This window comes from Musa acuminata, chromosome BXJ2-6 (genome assembly GCF_036884655.1).
Source record: "Musa acuminata AAA Group cultivar baxijiao chromosome BXJ2-6, Cavendish_Baxijiao_AAA, whole genome shotgun sequence".
NCBI classification, from domain to species: Eukaryota; Viridiplantae; Streptophyta; class Magnoliopsida; order Zingiberales; family Musaceae; genus Musa; species Musa acuminata.
The window spans coordinates 42217503-42234557 of NC_088343.1; the positions used below are offsets into that span (position 1 = coordinate 42217503).

Sequence of the window (17055 nt, forward strand, 5' to 3'; positions counted from 1 at the left end):
ATAAATATCCTCCAACAAATTTAAAATATATTTCACAATAAATAAGAAAAAATTGAGGGTATTCGAGTCCAGTTCTGGCCGGTCTAGACCGGGTTTAATATCTACATCCGCAGTATCTTGATCGAGGTACCAGTCGATGTCGTCACTGGAAGGGCCACTGTTGAGCTCTGCGGCTTAGCCAATGGAAAGCGTGCGTTCCCTGTGATTGCAGGGAAACGTGAGGCCTCGATGTTGTGACGGCAAAGACACGAGGATTCCTTCGGTAAACGACACGCAAAGAGGACACACAGAACAGATCGCCCCTCAGCTGTTTGCATTATTCCCCAGTCGATTGAAGTCCCCTCTCAGGTTGCCGTTGTAACGTTGTGAATGGCGCGCGCTTCTGCTGCAGCCTCTACTCGCTCTCACCACCTTCCAAAGTCCGATCACAATTGTTTATTCTCATGCTCAGATTTTAACGCCACAAATTACAATGCTGTAAAGTTAACTATTGTTATTGACCTGCAAAGTTGATAATAGCATGAACTACTAATTTAATGATAGCAGCATACGGCGGAGGTACCTCAATGATTACATCTAATGAATTCTTCATCAGTGGAGCATATCTTTGTGCAGTGATTCAGCAGGAGGATGAGGAAGAAGATAAAAGGGGAAGCCCGCATGGTTAAAGGAAAGCCATGGGAACTTGTGAAACAAAAGGAAAGCCACGTCTCCACCACGTGGGATGCAAAACTTGTCTCTGGTTTCAATGCACTTCAAACTAGGATGATAGGTACTTTGCTCCCACTTGGGGACTTTTGACAAACATGGAGAAAAAGTTTTCGGCGAGCGTTTGTTGTATGAAGGAAACAATTGAAGGATAATTTCTATTTATGATCAAATTAAGGAGTGTACCATTATTTGATATATTTTACATCGTACATAATAATATTATTAATTGTGAAAAAGAGAAATAGAGAGGAAACACATAAATTTGTTTTGTCTCTTTAAATATGTTTACAAAAGATAAAATAGCTTAAATGGCTAATCTATGGAACTTAAAATTAATATATTATATGATTTATTTTTATTAATTAATATAATTATAAATTTGATTGGATTCTGATTATAGTTATCAGACTATTATGATATGATTTGAGATGATTTTGATGAGAGAGAATCTCCTAATTACTTATCATAGACTCATTACTCTCACCTATAATAAATAAATAAGATCTCTTAGGGATATGATACAATATGATTAATGTGATGTAATTTTATTGAGAGATTATATATCTTCTCTTATCTCCCCTTAGTCTCTAATCCATCACTCATATCGGTCTTATGAGAAATAAGAAGAGAAAATAAGAAGAGTCTAGTTCTCTTTGTACATCGATATCACTTTAGCTTTCTTTCGGATCCAACAATAGTACACCAATCAGATAAAAGTTTTTTTAATAATATTGAAATATACATATCGTATATTTGATCTATTGGTATTTGATTTCAATTTTTTGCATTGAAGTTTTTCATATAACAATAGCTTGATCACGGTTTTTATGTTTACATCGGTGCCAAGGCTATGTGCTTGAAATTAAATACTTTATATCATAAAAGTATTTTATATTTATTTTATACTTATATCTGTTTATTAGCACTATTCGCTTGTGAAAATATATTATTCGATTTTAATCTGCTTTCTTATATCATCTGTCCTATCACATATTTGCAAACAATATGAGATTCATCATGTTTGATCGATGGACTACCATCAATAGCATTGTTGAGGTCAAGGGCCTTCGATGATCACTGGCCTAGTCTTGGGTAGCGGTTGCATATAGGTGTTGCTGTATATAGTGAAAGCATCGTAGGGTGGAATTGCTAATGGTGATTGCATACATGGCTGCTTGTGCATAACATCCTTGCTATGATCGACCTATATTAGTCGCAAGCGGCTATAGCAATGTAGTTATATGCAATGGTTGTAGTGTTATCTTTTAACTAGTGGCTACAGCAACACTGCTATATCGTTTACTAGACGTCGAAGGTCACAGTACCCAACGGCTACACAATAGACTCATGAGCATAATTACTCGTTACAGTGATCATGGTGGTCACCAATTGGTGCACAGTTGCACGTGGGTGTGACAGAATGACGTGGTGGGACGATGTGGCGACGACGATGTCATCGGCTAACCATGTGAGAACAGTCACACCATCATACGCTACACGTAGGCTACGAATGGCTAGTTCATCGTCGATAAGATCCACATGCGTGAATGAGGTAGAACACAACGGTGGCAGTAGTTACGAGAGAGGTTCAAGAGTGTTTTTTTAACTAAAAGGATATTTTTACCCCTAAAAAATTAGATAATTCTAATATGTATCCTAATTTTTTTTAATTATGCCATTGAGAAATCAAATATTTTCATTATATATCCCATGTAAAATTATAGTTTTACCCTTTAATAATAAAAAATATTTTACTGGTGTTCTTAATTATAAAATTGACTATTTGATTACATTTAGATTCGATTAATCAAATTTTGATCAAATCTAAAAAAAAAATTTAATTATTTTTTTATTTTGATCAACTTTAATTTTTGACTAATTTAATTAGGTTGATGTTTAGCTTAATTCTGAATCTACCCAATAAAATAGAGTTGATTGGTCTAAGGGTTTCATTTGAAATTAAAAAAATATAAATTATAATTTTTTATAATTTTCTCATATGATGTATCGATAAAATTTTACATATGATAATTAAAAATTTAATTATTGTTCATAGATATTTGTTTGGTTATTCACATCCATATATTTGAAATTATGAAATAATATTTATTGTTTTATAAAAAGGTAAGGTATGATCTATGTTTCACCATAATTATAGTTTTCATTTGGGTTTTCATTTATGCTAATTGATGTTCAATAATTATTCTAGTTGTTATTTTATTATTATTGAATTGTTTCAATAAATATTAGATTGAAAAAAAATGATGAATATTATTTATAACTAATATCCCAAAGTCTTATGGAATGTGAATTATAATAATTATTTTTTCATTTATATTATATTTTAAATTTTTGACTAACAAGAGTGATAAATTTTATTATTGTTATGAACCTAATTATAATTCTGATTCTTTTACTAAATTCATAGAATAATATGATATTTATGCTCATTATAATTTACCAGATATGCCACAACATAATAAGATAGCGCTATTTATTTTTTTTACTCGAATCAATATGAGGAGAAGCTTTAAGGATAATTATATATCTTAAACAAGGTTCTTAATAAGTCACTTTTATTAATTTTTTTAAAGTTATTGATTAATAGAAAATTCAACTCGAGACGTTTACATATTTAGGATTGTTCTACGAAGAAAAGAAAAGAGTCTTCGATTTATATGAAAAGAAATTAGATTCAAGGATTATTTTTAGGTATTTTATTACTTATCCAAAAAAAAATTCATAAGGATACATATTTTATTGTCATAATCATAATATGAGGATAGTTGAATCTAGTAATAAATGATTCCTATAAAATAATGAATTAGTGATAGTAAAAATCTCAAAATTTAATCTTGATATTGAGGAGATACAAGTTGATATTTCTTTATTATTTTATATTTAAGATATTATTGTTCCTTAAATCACTAAAAGAATTGATGAGGATAAATAATAAAATAATATTGATTAACTCTCAGATGATATTAATATCATCGCTAATGATCTCATAGAATGATCATAACTAATAGTTTTGAGAAGATTTCAAAGGGAAAAAAGTCTTATAATTTTTTATTATTATGCGATATATCTATACGAATTAGATTATACCATAGAAAATAAATGATCCATCATTGTTTTCATAAGCTATGAAAATTAATTATTATGAGAAGTGATATGATGCGATGAAAGAAGAGTTGAAAACAATATACTTGAATAGTGTCTGAGAACTCATCAAATTACCTTCTAACTATAAAAAAAGTAATTATAAATAAAATTTTAAGATAAAATATAATTCAAAGGGTAATATCGAATGATATAAAAGTTAGACTTGTAGTTAAATATTTTATTTATAAAAAATATCGATCATAACAAGATATTTCTTTAATTTTTTAATTGAACTCATCAAGAATCATTATGACATTAGTAGTAATATGATTTTGAGTTACATCAAATGGATATAAAAATAACTTTTTCGATAGAAAATCTAGATAAGAAAAATTTAAATGAATTAACTTAAATGATTCATAGAGAAAATAAAATTTGATATACAAATTAAAAAAAATCTATTTATGACTTTAAGAATTTTGGTATATAAAGTTTCATAACATTATTATTTCCTTTAGGTTTAAGAAAAATACTATTAATCAATATTTATATCTAAATATTAATGTGAGTAAATTTATTATATTAATATTATATACGAATATTTTGCTTGCAAATAATGATATTGGTTTATTGTACTAAACCAAAAATTTTCTAATTTTGAGGTTGTCAATATGAATAAGACAGTTTATGTTATTTATATTGAGATATTAATAAATATATCTATAATACTGGCACTGAAATATTTATGAATATATCTCAAAGATTACTAAGATTGTCTCGTAAAGAAGAGAGATTTAGTATATAACATCATTTAGCAAACGATAAAAATAAAAAAATTTTAATTAAAGCATGTGCTTTTTAAAATAACTTTAAAATGAATCAAATAAAAAAAATCCTTATGTATACATAGTTGGAAGTCTATTATACGTTCAAGTATATATTAGACTATATATCAATTTTATAGTTCAAATATTAGGTAGATATTAAAGTTACCCATAAATTAAGTACTAAAAGACTAAAAATTATAATAAAATATTTAAAAGGAATGAATGATTATATAAAATTAGACCAGATTGAAATGATGATATTTTTAGATATTAATTTATAAATTACCTTAACAGTCGGAAGTCTATTTTACATTTTATATTTATATTAGTTGGATGTATAATTTAAAAAGAATATAAAATCATATATTATTACATTATCAACAATAAAAGTTGATTTTGTGGCATACTTTAAGGTCGCTAATCAAGTTTTATAATTGTAAAATTTTATCTTATGACTTGGTGTAGTCAAATTCAATCATTAAGTCACTGAAGATACTTTATGACATATTACAATATATTTTTTTCTCTGAGAATGATAAGTACTCTAGTAGTTCTATACATTATGGTATAAAGTCCTTGATTATTAAAAAATATATAAAAATAATTAACATCAATTAAGAAATTAAGTTTGATTGTATTGATTGTTGATTCATTAACTTAGGACTTACCGTCTAAAGTTTTTTAAAAAATATATTTTATGATACATATTTGAGTAGACCTTATAATTGATATTATTATTTATATAATTAATATATATATATATATACATATTATAATTGAATATGATATATATTATAATCATACACACACACACACACATATATATATATATATATATATATATATATATATATATATATATATATATATATATATATATATATATATATATATATATAATTGAATAGGATAATAAGATTATCTTGAGATAAATTATATAGATTATTTTGTATAGCATTAGGAATGACTAACAATGTTATATTATATGAAAGAAATTATAACATTTATAATCACATTGATATAGTATTATAGTCATGTTTAATATAGTATTATAGTCCTTTGAATATTTTTTTTCAACAAATCCTTTATAGTTCTTCAACATTACAAATGCCTGAGACTTTTCCTACAAGAAATATACCTTAAATTTTTTTACTATAATCATCAATAAAAATAATAAGGTACCTTTTACCTCCATTAAATGTCAGATTTATATGAGCACAAATGTCAGGATGGACCAACTTTAATACATTTTTTTTTTTTGTTTGCTCTCGATGATTTTGCCTTGAAAAATTGTTAGCTATATTATTTGCTAACAATACAATCTTCTGAAACACATGATGGCAATCAAAATATGAAAGTCCAATTATCATGTTTTTTCTTTTATAAGGTTGTTAATCTACTAAAATTTTAATTTCCAAATTGATAGTATCATAACCATGTCAAATTCTTTAATTTTGAAGATAATTAAGAGTGAGAAATATTGTTTAGATATAAAGAAAATATACAGTTCACTGTCATGTTGCCTTGAGCAATGAATTCCTCTCTTTAAATCTTGAATTTGATAAACTAAGTAAATTGATTTTCAAATTTGAAACAAATGAAACATTAGAAATAATTTAGATATAAGTGAGATGGTAGAATCATTTCCAAACTTTATTGTCCTTTGAAAGGATTTATCCAATTGAGGAAATATAACCTTGTCTCCACACACCTTGTATCCAAATATAAATACAATAGTCTTTTATGAGTCCCTTTTTTTTTTAAATTTATAGCACACCATTAAAAGAGAGATCTCTTCTCTCTTCTCTACAAAATTAATTTTTTTAAAAATATTTTAAATTTGTATAATATTCAAAATAATAATGATATGACATCTATAACATTCAATCTGAGATTTATTTTCAGACTTTGAATTTTGATTGGTTGAATATTTATTTCTTTTGTTCATTCAGAATCAATAGTATTATTATTATTATTATTATTATTATTATTATTATTATTATTATTATTTATAATATTTGTTTTTATCATTCATTATTTTTTACGATTCTATCCTTTTTGATTGGTTGTCGCTTGTAGGGCTTCTTCGTCTTCTTTGTCTTGTTGGATAATTTTTTGCTAAAAAATTTATAATTAATCAATAGTAAGTTCATCGATTTCTTTGGAATCTTTAATAGAAAAGATAACAAAATTAAATTTTGATGTAATTGACTGAAAGATTTTTTGTTTTATGATACAAACGTCCTCTATCTTATCACCATAAACACGAAAATAAATCAAAAATTTGGTTACTTGATTTCATACGTATCTTTTCTATGATTTTTGACATTCTAACTCTTTAGATCTATAGTCTTCTAACCCTCTACATCTATAATCTTTTGGCTTTGATTCCATATTATTAATCGGAAAGAAAGAGAAACCGAGAAGAAACAATGTAAATTTGTTTCATTGATACCATACGACCTCTCCCGAGAACAGTGGCGACTGTCCTATCCTTCCTTCCGTCCTTTCGCAACTATCATCGCGTCACTGCTGCCAACAAATCCATGCCAATCTTTCGCATTGGGTGGGGACGCCAACTCATCGCCATCTCTTCTTCTTCCCTACTCCTACTCGTAGAGGAAGAGTGGTCTCTGTTCTTGTCCACTCCATCGCACCACATCTCTGCGATCAAATCTCGTCGATGTGAAATTTTACGCTTCACATAGGATTCCCGTATTAATGGCGGATGAGACAGATTTCTTAGAACCTGAAACCAAATTAGGGTCGATCGATGCCCTAAAATGCTCGGGTCCCACATCCACGACTTTGGTTACGAATCCAACGAAAGAAACCAAGCAAGTGAGAGCGACTTGGGGGGAGCAAAAGCCACCGATTCATACAATGCATACATTGGCGGTGCTAAGGTCGGCACCGCTGGACCACTCCCCATCTCTCCCGCTTCCGTACAACTACGCCCCCCTTTCACCTTCTTCATCATTCATGCATCTATCTATATATATATATATAATACGGATTTAATGCATGAGATATCGACGAGGAACATACATTATTAAGCCAAAATAGATTAATTATAATATATATTGACTGCTAAAATAAGAGTAAACGGGGCTCCACGACACCACAACATTCGTCGATTACGCCTTTTGGTTCACGACGATGATTGATCGGGCATTCCCCGTTCCGTTCGGCTCCGACGTGGCCGTTTCTTCGTTGCAAACACCGGTCGGCATCAGAGAGGAAGAGTCCAAAGCGGAGCCCCCATGTCGCATGTGCGTCTCCTACACCAGTCGTAGACACCGCAGCCTCACCACGTGCACCCTTCGAGCTACTGCTACTGTTACGGATTCCTTCGCCATTGCTGCCCTCTCTCTCTCTCTCTCTCACTCGCTCCCTCACTCCAAAGAAAACGGTCTTATAATAATTAATATTTTTCTCTTTTGTTTTATAAATTTATATTAATTAAATAAAAAATATATATGGATATATTAATGAATGGAAAATACGGGAAAAGACAACCCTATCTGTATCGTTGTTTCGGGAGCGAAAGAAAGCAGTCACCGCCCTCAAAAAGAACTCACCGGGCACGGGCGTAACGTTTCTTTCCTCCACCTTTGGGTGCCTGTGGCGAGCTGGCGAGCTGCTGATCCTCGCCCCTCCGTTCCTTTCTCCGAAGCGGTCGGCGCGGGCTTCACGTGACGGAGGGGTCGGCGGGGACGGGGATGGCTCAGATCCCGCTTCGTAGTCGGAGCATTCGGTCGATTTAGGTGACACGGCTCCTCCGCTTCTCGATCTTGTCGTTAGCTTCTGGGTGGGGTTTCTATGGTTGGTTCTTGTCCCAAGAAAGTGTGGCGGTGATTCGGGGGAGGGAGGTGGCCGGCGACCTGGAGATACTACGCTTCCGGTACGTGTTATGATTCGATGCTTCTCGTTCTTCCGACGCTTTGGTGTGTTCTTTAGGGCAACGCTGTCTTCCAGCTTCTTTCAAGATTTCGTTTCCTTCTCCTTTTTCTTTCTTCTGTTCTGTTTCTACTTCCGTTGGTGAAATCCGTCGATCAATTGGCGGTGTGATGATCAGGAATTTCGGTTTTCGGTTACTCTTGGGGTTCATAAGTCTAGATTCTTGAGCTGATTTCTTTCCTTTTTTTTTTTCCTTTGATCTTCATGTTGTGTACTGTGAAAATTTTCTTTTTTGGCGCTTCTTGTTTACCAAGATTGCGGGGTTGAAATCTGTGCGCCAAAAACTCGTGCTGAAACCGGGAATCTCATGTAAGCATGGATGTGTTCCGTGCTCCGATGTTTTAGATGGTCCAAAGCAAATGCACATTGTGACTTGGAATTTTCTTTCTTCGACACAAAGACACACAGAGAATGGAGAATTGGAGGTCTGAAACATTCATTCATGTCCTCATTTCGGGTTGAAGATTTGGTTAGCTTCTGATCATGACCAAGGCCATTCATAGAGTTCCCGTCAAAGATGAGACCGGTAGTAACGTTAGCAGCCACCCGAGGGAAGAAGAGTATGGCGCCATCAGCGACCACCTTCGCAACCATGTGCATCTGACTAACTGCATACATTTGAAGAACCACATGCACCGCCGGAGCCCCAACTTCGCCGAGAGGTCCCTCATGAGGGATCTCATTGTCCTCCAGAAGTCGACGTCCCTGAGAGACCCGTCCACCAGTCCTCCCTCGTGGGTCTCCCCTTACATAGTGGCGGGCTTTGCCAGGAAATCTGAGAAGGATGGCTCTACCAATAGCAGGAGGAGGTCTATAGAAGTTGATCGACGGAGAGAGATTGGCCGACTGTCTGTAAGTTCACCACTCGTCGGAGGTGTGGCAACGGCAAAAGTCACTGCCGTGGAAGCAGCTGGTGGTTACGATTTTGAGCAAAGAGACAAGGATGCTGTGATCAATACAGCAGAAGAGACAGGCAGAAGTCGCAAGAGCGATAGTTTGTCTGGCAACCGAGTTACTTTGAAGGAGACACCCCCCAAGGAAGTGGTGGGACAAGAAAAGGAGGAGCCCGATAAGCGTGCCAATGGACAGATTTTCACACCTAAGGCACTACCCGAGCAATTGGAAGAGGTTCCAAACCGGTCATGCAATTTTGGCAAGAAAAATTCAGACTTATTTCTTCATGGTAGGCACGAGAGCAAGGGAAGAACCAACAATGATGTAGAAAATACTAATCATGACCATTATCGCCAGTCAAATAGGGGGAAGAAGTGCAGGCTGAGAGGTGCAAGGCGAGCTCGGGGATCTGTTGATTTGGGAGGTTTCGGTGATCGCCATGATTTAACCATTGCTCCAGACAATGTAGCCCAAGATTCCAAGAACCAGAAAGGTTATGCGGAGGATTTTGAAGAAGATACTGAGCTGGAGGCTGCACGGATGCAGAGAAATGTATGTGGGATTCCTTGGAATTGGTCAAGAATTCATTATCGAGGAAAGACATTTCTTGATATAGCTGGGAGGGGTTTGTCCTGTGGGCTATCTGATTCTAGGATTAAAAAGGCTGGAGGCCCTGTTCCACAAAGAGAAGGAAATACTTCGAATGTGGCCACAGCATCCGATCATTTCACTCCATCAACGAGCTCAGACTCTGAAGTTCTACCATTATTGATTGAGGCGCCGGATTCTCAGGACAGTGGTGCTCATCGTTTCCTTTCGAGGGATTATTCAGGAGAGCTGGAAATTTTCTCCAATCATAGCCTGAGGCATGATAGAGACTCTGACCTGGCATCTGAAGTTAGATCAAGTCAGCAGAGGTCTAGACAGTGTGGTCGTGGCAGACACAGGAGTCTGACACAGAAATACATGCCAAAAACCTTCAAAGATCTCGTGGGACAGAACTTGGTCGTTCAAGCTCTTTCCAATGCCATTTTAAGAGGAAAAGTAGGGTTGATTTATGTCTTTTATGGAGCTCATGGGACAGGGAAGACGTCTTGTGCTCGCGTATTTGCTAAAGCTTTGAATTGCCTGTCTGTGGAGGTTCCAAAGCCTTGTGATGTTTGTAGTTCCTGCATTTCAAATAATCTAGGTAGGAGCAGAGATGTGCTGGAATTTGGACCAGTTGGTAACTTCAATTTTGAGAGCATTAAGGACGTCTTTGATGACGTGATGCTGTTACCAAGGTCATCCCAATATAGAGTGTTTATTCTTGATGACTGCGATGGGTTGCCTTCAAATTTTTGGAGTACCATCATAAAGGACATTGATCGAGCACCGCGACACTTGATTTTTGTCCTTATCTGTTCGAATCTCGACCGATTACCTCATATTATCATATCCAGGTGCCAAAAGTTTTTTTTCCCAAAAGTGAGAGACTCTGATATCATCTCTACTTTGCAATGGATTGCAACCAGTGAAGGTCTAGAAATTGACAAGGATGCTCTGAAACTTATAGCATCACGATCAGATGGCTCCTTAAGAGATGCTGAGATGACTCTTGATCAATTAAGTTTGCTCGGGAAGAAAATTTCTCTTCCACTTGTCCAGGAGCTAGTAAGTTTTCTATCATTCTACCATATCATTACGTTAACCTGAATGTATCAGGCACTTGCTTTCTATTGTAACTATCCCACTGTTAATCTTGAAAATTTCATGCTCTGCATTTCTAACTAAAGATATGTGGAGAGAAGATGCAAATGTCCTAGATCTGTGATTGAATGAATTTGAATGCTGTGGTAAGTAATCACATGATCATGCCTACATTTTGCTGCTTTGCTGCTATTTAAAAAAAAAGAGAATTTTATAATCTGACCAACTTTTGATTCTTTGTCTCCGGAAAACAAAGAAAATAATAGGATGATTTTGTTTGCATTTACTATTAGTTTGAAATGGCTGAATTTCAAGTATGAACTTTTAAGTTTTAAGAGGATGAATCGTGTTTGATTCATACACAGCAGTTCTAGACCCATTTATTGAAGCATGAGATCAGACAGATTTCTTGATTATGTAGTTTAATCTTGTTCTTGTCTCCTTGTGCTTGGCTTTTAGTTTTCAAATTCTTTTTTTTATGTTTTTTCTCTTGTTTCCAGTACAGATTTCTTAACATTGTTTATTTAAGATAACTACATTATTATAGTTTGCAGCCTCCGAATGGGTTTATTTAGATGATCAATTTAGTTTATTTTTTGCTGAACTGAAGGAAGCAAACAGTATAAACTTTCCTCATGAAACTTACACAGACATTGACTTTTGGTAAATTTGAAAATCTAACTAATTCTGAAGCATTTTTGCTGTGTTATTTCTTTTTTCATGATGTGCTTGGTGAAATATTGACATTTATGTGTTAATTATCCAGGTTGGGTTGGTGTCTGATGAAAAACTGGTGGATCTGCTTGATTTGGCATTATCCGCAGACACTGTTAACACTGTGAAGAGCTTAAGAGAGATTATGGAAACTGGGGTGGATCCTCTGGCATTAATGTCACAGCTTGCAACTACAATTACTGATATTCTTGCTGGTAGTTATGTCTTTACACGAGAAAGACTACGCAGAAAGTTCTTCCGCCAGCAAATTTGTGAGTTATCTTGTGCTTCAACCTATGCTTATGCGACTTAATAAAGAAACTTCGCAACCTCCACTTGTGGTGGCTTTGTTAGGAGTTGAACTTTACAAATGGTCATTGGAGTGTGCTTCTCATGTGAAACACAGTTCTTGTCTACTCGTGGTTGATTTGATAGTTTTTGCATTTATTTGTCCTCTAGGGTTTGTCTAGAATTTTCCAATGTTATAGTGTGTTTAATTTGTTGGTTTCAGTGTCCAAGGAAGATATGGAGAGATTACGGCAGGCTCTCAGGACTCTCTCAGAAGCTGAAAAACAGTTGAGGGCATCGAGCGACAAATTGACATGGTTAACGGCTGCTCTTCTTCAACTCGCTCCAGATCAGCAATATATGCTACCTAGTTCGTCTACAGACAGAAGTCTCAATCGCAGTCCATTGTTTCTAAAAAACCATTGCATGACAGACACACATGTGGGCTCTACCAACAAGCAGGATGACATGCAACTCGTTGAAAGAAGTCTTTTAAGAGGTGTTGGGCAAGGGTACAGCAATGGCAGAAGTGATGATGATTTAAGAAATTGCATTATGATGGCCAACGGGAAGGGGGATGGTGGACAGACTTCACATATCTCTGGCAAGAGACACAAGAATACTGAGAAGATATGGCAAGCAGTACTAGAGCATATCCCATCTGATACATTAAGACAGTTTTTGTATCACGAAGGGAATCTAAATTCAGTTAGCTTAGGTGTTGGTAAGTTCTCAGAACCCATTTTCAGTATATGGAGAAGCAAAGGTTTGCTTGAATACATCTAACATGATTAAACACGGTCAGGGGCAAAGCCAGAGTACACTTTTTGGGGCTAAAAATTTCACATTTAAGATTTTGGATTGATGGTTTAACTATATTATTTGAATTCCAACACGAAATATATGTACTAATATAATATGTAAATATAAAGTTTGATATTGAAAATGATGAGGATGAGTTGTGGGTTCGTGTCTTCTATATGCTAAAGGAACTGATGGTTCGAGTGGCTTAGATACATGTACGATGAATTTCATCATTGTTAATCTATAATATCTTTATGTTTTTTATGACAGCAATCCTTTTTCATTATTAATAATTGTTCCTATTTGGGAAATTTTGCATGCAGTAATTTCTCTGAATATAAAGGTTTGTTTGGAAAACAACTGAGGGTGTTCACATGCTTTCAGAAGGCATTACTGCCATTGGTTTCCATGGGGCTTTGCCATATAATTTTACTTCATTAAAAGTATGGACTTAGGTACATCTCGTTTAAAAGGAGGGTATGATTGATCTTGAAGTTTTCATGAAGCATGTTACATCATGGCCATACACATGTAATTCAACTGACTGAAAAGAGTAATAATGAATAATAATCAAACAAATTTAGATTCCTTTTATGGACTTCAAAATTTTTTATCCAATCAAGAAAAATAATTCACCTACCTGGGGCAACTCCCACAATACATTATATTCCAAGAATTTGTGTTCCAGTGCTTGCAATTTTTGTCAGGAAGAAATTAATTAATATTTTGTTTTCTTGGGTTGGCCCTATCTTTAATTGAAATGCTTGACAAGAATTCAATCTAATCAGACATGATATTTGGACTCAATCAACCGGATTTAATTATGTCAAGCTGATCCAACAGGATCAAGTTTGGACTGCTAACTTCTTATACAATGTTTTCACTGAGGTATATGGTAAGGACTTAGTATCATAATTAGAAAGTTCACCAAATGTTCAAGATGAACTAAGAGTGTTTGATGCAAGTCTTTATATTTTCTTTTGGTTGTTTTAGTATTCTTTATCATCAATTAATCTATTATCTTTTGCTGACTATTGTCTTTATCAAACTCTGCTCTTCTGTGGTTTATGAGTTTTGACTCCATTTCAGATGTTTGTGTTGGTTAGAAATGCTTCACCTACCAGTAGCAAGTATTGTACAAAAGGTTTTGCAGTGGTATAGCAATGTTGGTCTCAGGAAGTATGATACATAGGTCTAAAAGTTGACTCGAACTGCTTGCCTGATCATTGTCATTCTTAGATTTTCGTATATTTAAATTAGAAGAAAGAATGCTTGAATTAATTCAAACTTATTTGTTGCTTAATTTACAAATCTAGATGACTGATGTTATCGTTTCCTTCCCCACTGTAGCTCCTACTGTGCACTTGGCTTTCAGTTCAAATGCAAATAAATCTAGAGCTGAAAAGTTCAGAGGGCAGATTTTACAAGCATTTGAGTCTGTGCTTTCTTCACCGGTAATACTTGAAATAAGATGTAGATCTAGGAATGGTGTCAGATCAGATGTCCCAGTTGCTCTTCCTGGTTCTGAAAGTGGTTCTTCTAAGATGACAAAAAAGCGGCAATCTGTGAAGAATAAAAAATTACTTTATTCAGAATCTGAAAATCTTGCAGGGAAGCTTATAGAAGAAAATGTTCTCAGAAGAATTTGCTCTAGTAAATCTAGATGGCTGCACCCGGGTCCCCATGTGATGACAGAAGATGAAATTGTTGAAGCAGAACCTCGTGAAAATGAGCCAATGAATAAGACTATGGGATTGAAGGAAAAAGGTCTTGGAAGTGTAGGTGAAGAAGCATCAACTTCGCATCATAGGAATATGGTTCCTCTGTCAGAAAGGAAGGGAACTGAACAAAATCAGAACAAAAGTTTAGTTAGGGGCAGGGTATCTCTCGCTCATGTCATTCAGCAGGCAGATGGTTGTTCTCGACGAGGTGGGTGGTCCAGGCACAAAGCCATGTCAATAGCTGAAAAGCTTGAGCAGGAGAATCTGTGAGTAATATAACAGCATTTTAGCTCATAATCCTTTTACTAATCTGTTCCTTCTTTATAATATAATATAATCTACTACGAAAGAAAATTAATCCAGTATAAGCGCCGACCTTTTTTTCTAATTTTAGCTTGGTTCCATTTTCATAAGATTTTTTTTAAAATGCATAATAGCCTGTAATTTTATATATCTGCAAACTAGTGTAAGATTGACACTAACTGAACATGGCGACATTGAAATAGGAATCCAGCACTAATGGAATGCAGTCAAATTTCACTTGGACCTTGTATATTCTGATCTTCTCAATTAATAACATTGAGAAAAAAGCATTTCTGGTTACTTAATTTGATGCTGCAGTACAAAGATATGCATGCCTATGAAAAAGCAACTACAGAAAAGTATTTCTGATTATTTAAATAATGTGCAGATCACAAATATACTTGCTCATTAAGCCTGATGATTATCTGATATTGCCGCCATCATAAATGGTGGAATTGTTGATTCTTTTTGGCATGACGACCAACGTGAGTGAAGATTTTGGAAAGAAGTCCATAAAGTTTTCCTCCTAGATTGATAATGAATAATTACCACCAATTCAAATCAGCAGGAGTAGGTGAGATCCACCAGGGTACATGCATCATATGCAGAAACACCAGATTCATTCTGGGATGCACTGGCATTTACAATCTGATTATACACAAGGCATGCATACAAAAGTCCTGCATGGATGGAACTGTACATCGATGCTGCTATTCTAGCTAGCTCCTACTTAGGACTCTTGTTAGATAACTACTGATATAAATTATTGTCTTAATGTGGAATTTAGTTTTATTTGATGTTGAAGTAATAATGATGTTGGAAATTAACCTAACAAAATATGCAGCCTTCAAAAATACTCTGGTACCTCATGATACTTATCGTGTTTTGTGGAAGCTAATTTGCATTTATTTTCTCAATTTTGCCTAACAGAAAGTATTTGCCGTTTGTGTCTTGTAATTTTGTAAATCCTACAGGAGACTGGAGCCTAGATCAAGAAGCTTGTTATGCTGGAAATCCTCTAGGACAACCCGAGCCAAGGTAATTACTGTCTTATTTTGCATCTATGGCGGAGAAACATACTCAATGATTTATAAAAAAAAGGTTTATTTTCGAGCTGCAAATTAGTGTTCGTGCAGCATAAGTGGTTGTATTCACAAAATGCATTTCATCATTAATAACTGAGATTGACACTATATTTAATTTTAACTGATGAGACTTTCACATTGATACTCATTGTTATTTGAAATCTATGTTTGCAACCTGAATGAAGCCTAGTTGCTTATTGTTGGAGATGCTCTAAAGGTGGGAAAATGACAATATTATTGTTGGTGCCATATACTATGAGCTATGCTAATGAAATTAAAATTGTTTTTTGACACTCTTGCGTTAGGCACCTGATGACACAAAAATGAAATTATTATATGACATCTAATGCTCGTATGATTTCACAGTACATGCCTTTCTTGATTAGCGTATGTGTTGTTTATGCCAATGATTGATTTTTATCGAGGACAGAAACACAAAACGATATAGTTTTCAAGTGTTCCTCTTATCTAGTGTGTTGGCTCATGAAAAAGAGACAAGGATATGGTGCATGAATGATGTTGTTGTTGTCTTCATCTAGTTCAGCTACTTATTATGATTCCTTATCTGGAAATTCATATGATTTACTTACATGGCTTCTTTACAGCTCTCAAATCTCAAGATTAGGACAAGGAGGCCACGTTTCTTGTTGAAGCTCGTCACTTGCGGAAGATGCCTGCACACCAGATCACCAAAGTAAATTGGTCCCAAATCACTTGGGTTGTTTCCATGTACTATAGGGATTTCCCCTGTTTCTTTCTTTGTTACTTCTTTCATTATTACAAAACTTTGTACATTATTTAACAAGTGAGACATTGAAAATATAAACCTTATATTCTTTTTAAGTTAAATATTGCAGATCGGATATAATGCACGACGACTTGAACTCCGAGCATGTTGCTAGGTAATTCCTTCTATCTACTTGGTAAAATAAAAATGCTGCTGTTCATGTGTAA

The 17055-nt window shown here is 34.3% G+C and overlaps 1 protein-coding gene across 2 annotated transcripts; it reads left to right on the plus strand.

Moving 5' to 3' along the window:
* The first annotated feature begins 8161 nt into the window (after positions 1-8161).
* Positions 8162-16950, plus strand: LOC103989607 (protein STICHEL-like 3). Of its 2 annotated transcripts, none has more exons than XM_009408499.3 (7): positions 8162-8547; positions 8858-11150; positions 11953-12172; positions 12412-12912; positions 14343-14979; positions 15991-16054; positions 16707-16950. In XM_009408499.3, the coding sequence occupies exons 2-7, from the start codon at positions 9087-9089 to the stop codon at positions 16797-16799; spliced, it is 3579 nt and encodes a 1192-aa protein (XP_009406774.2). In that variant the 5' UTR covers positions 8162-8547; positions 8858-9086; the 3' UTR covers positions 16800-16950. The 2 variants fall into 2 exon arrangements, with proteins under 2 accessions (XP_009406774.2, XP_064970627.1); XM_065114555.1 differs by having other exon boundaries at positions 9004-11150.
* Positions 16951-17055: the final 105 nt, after the last annotated feature.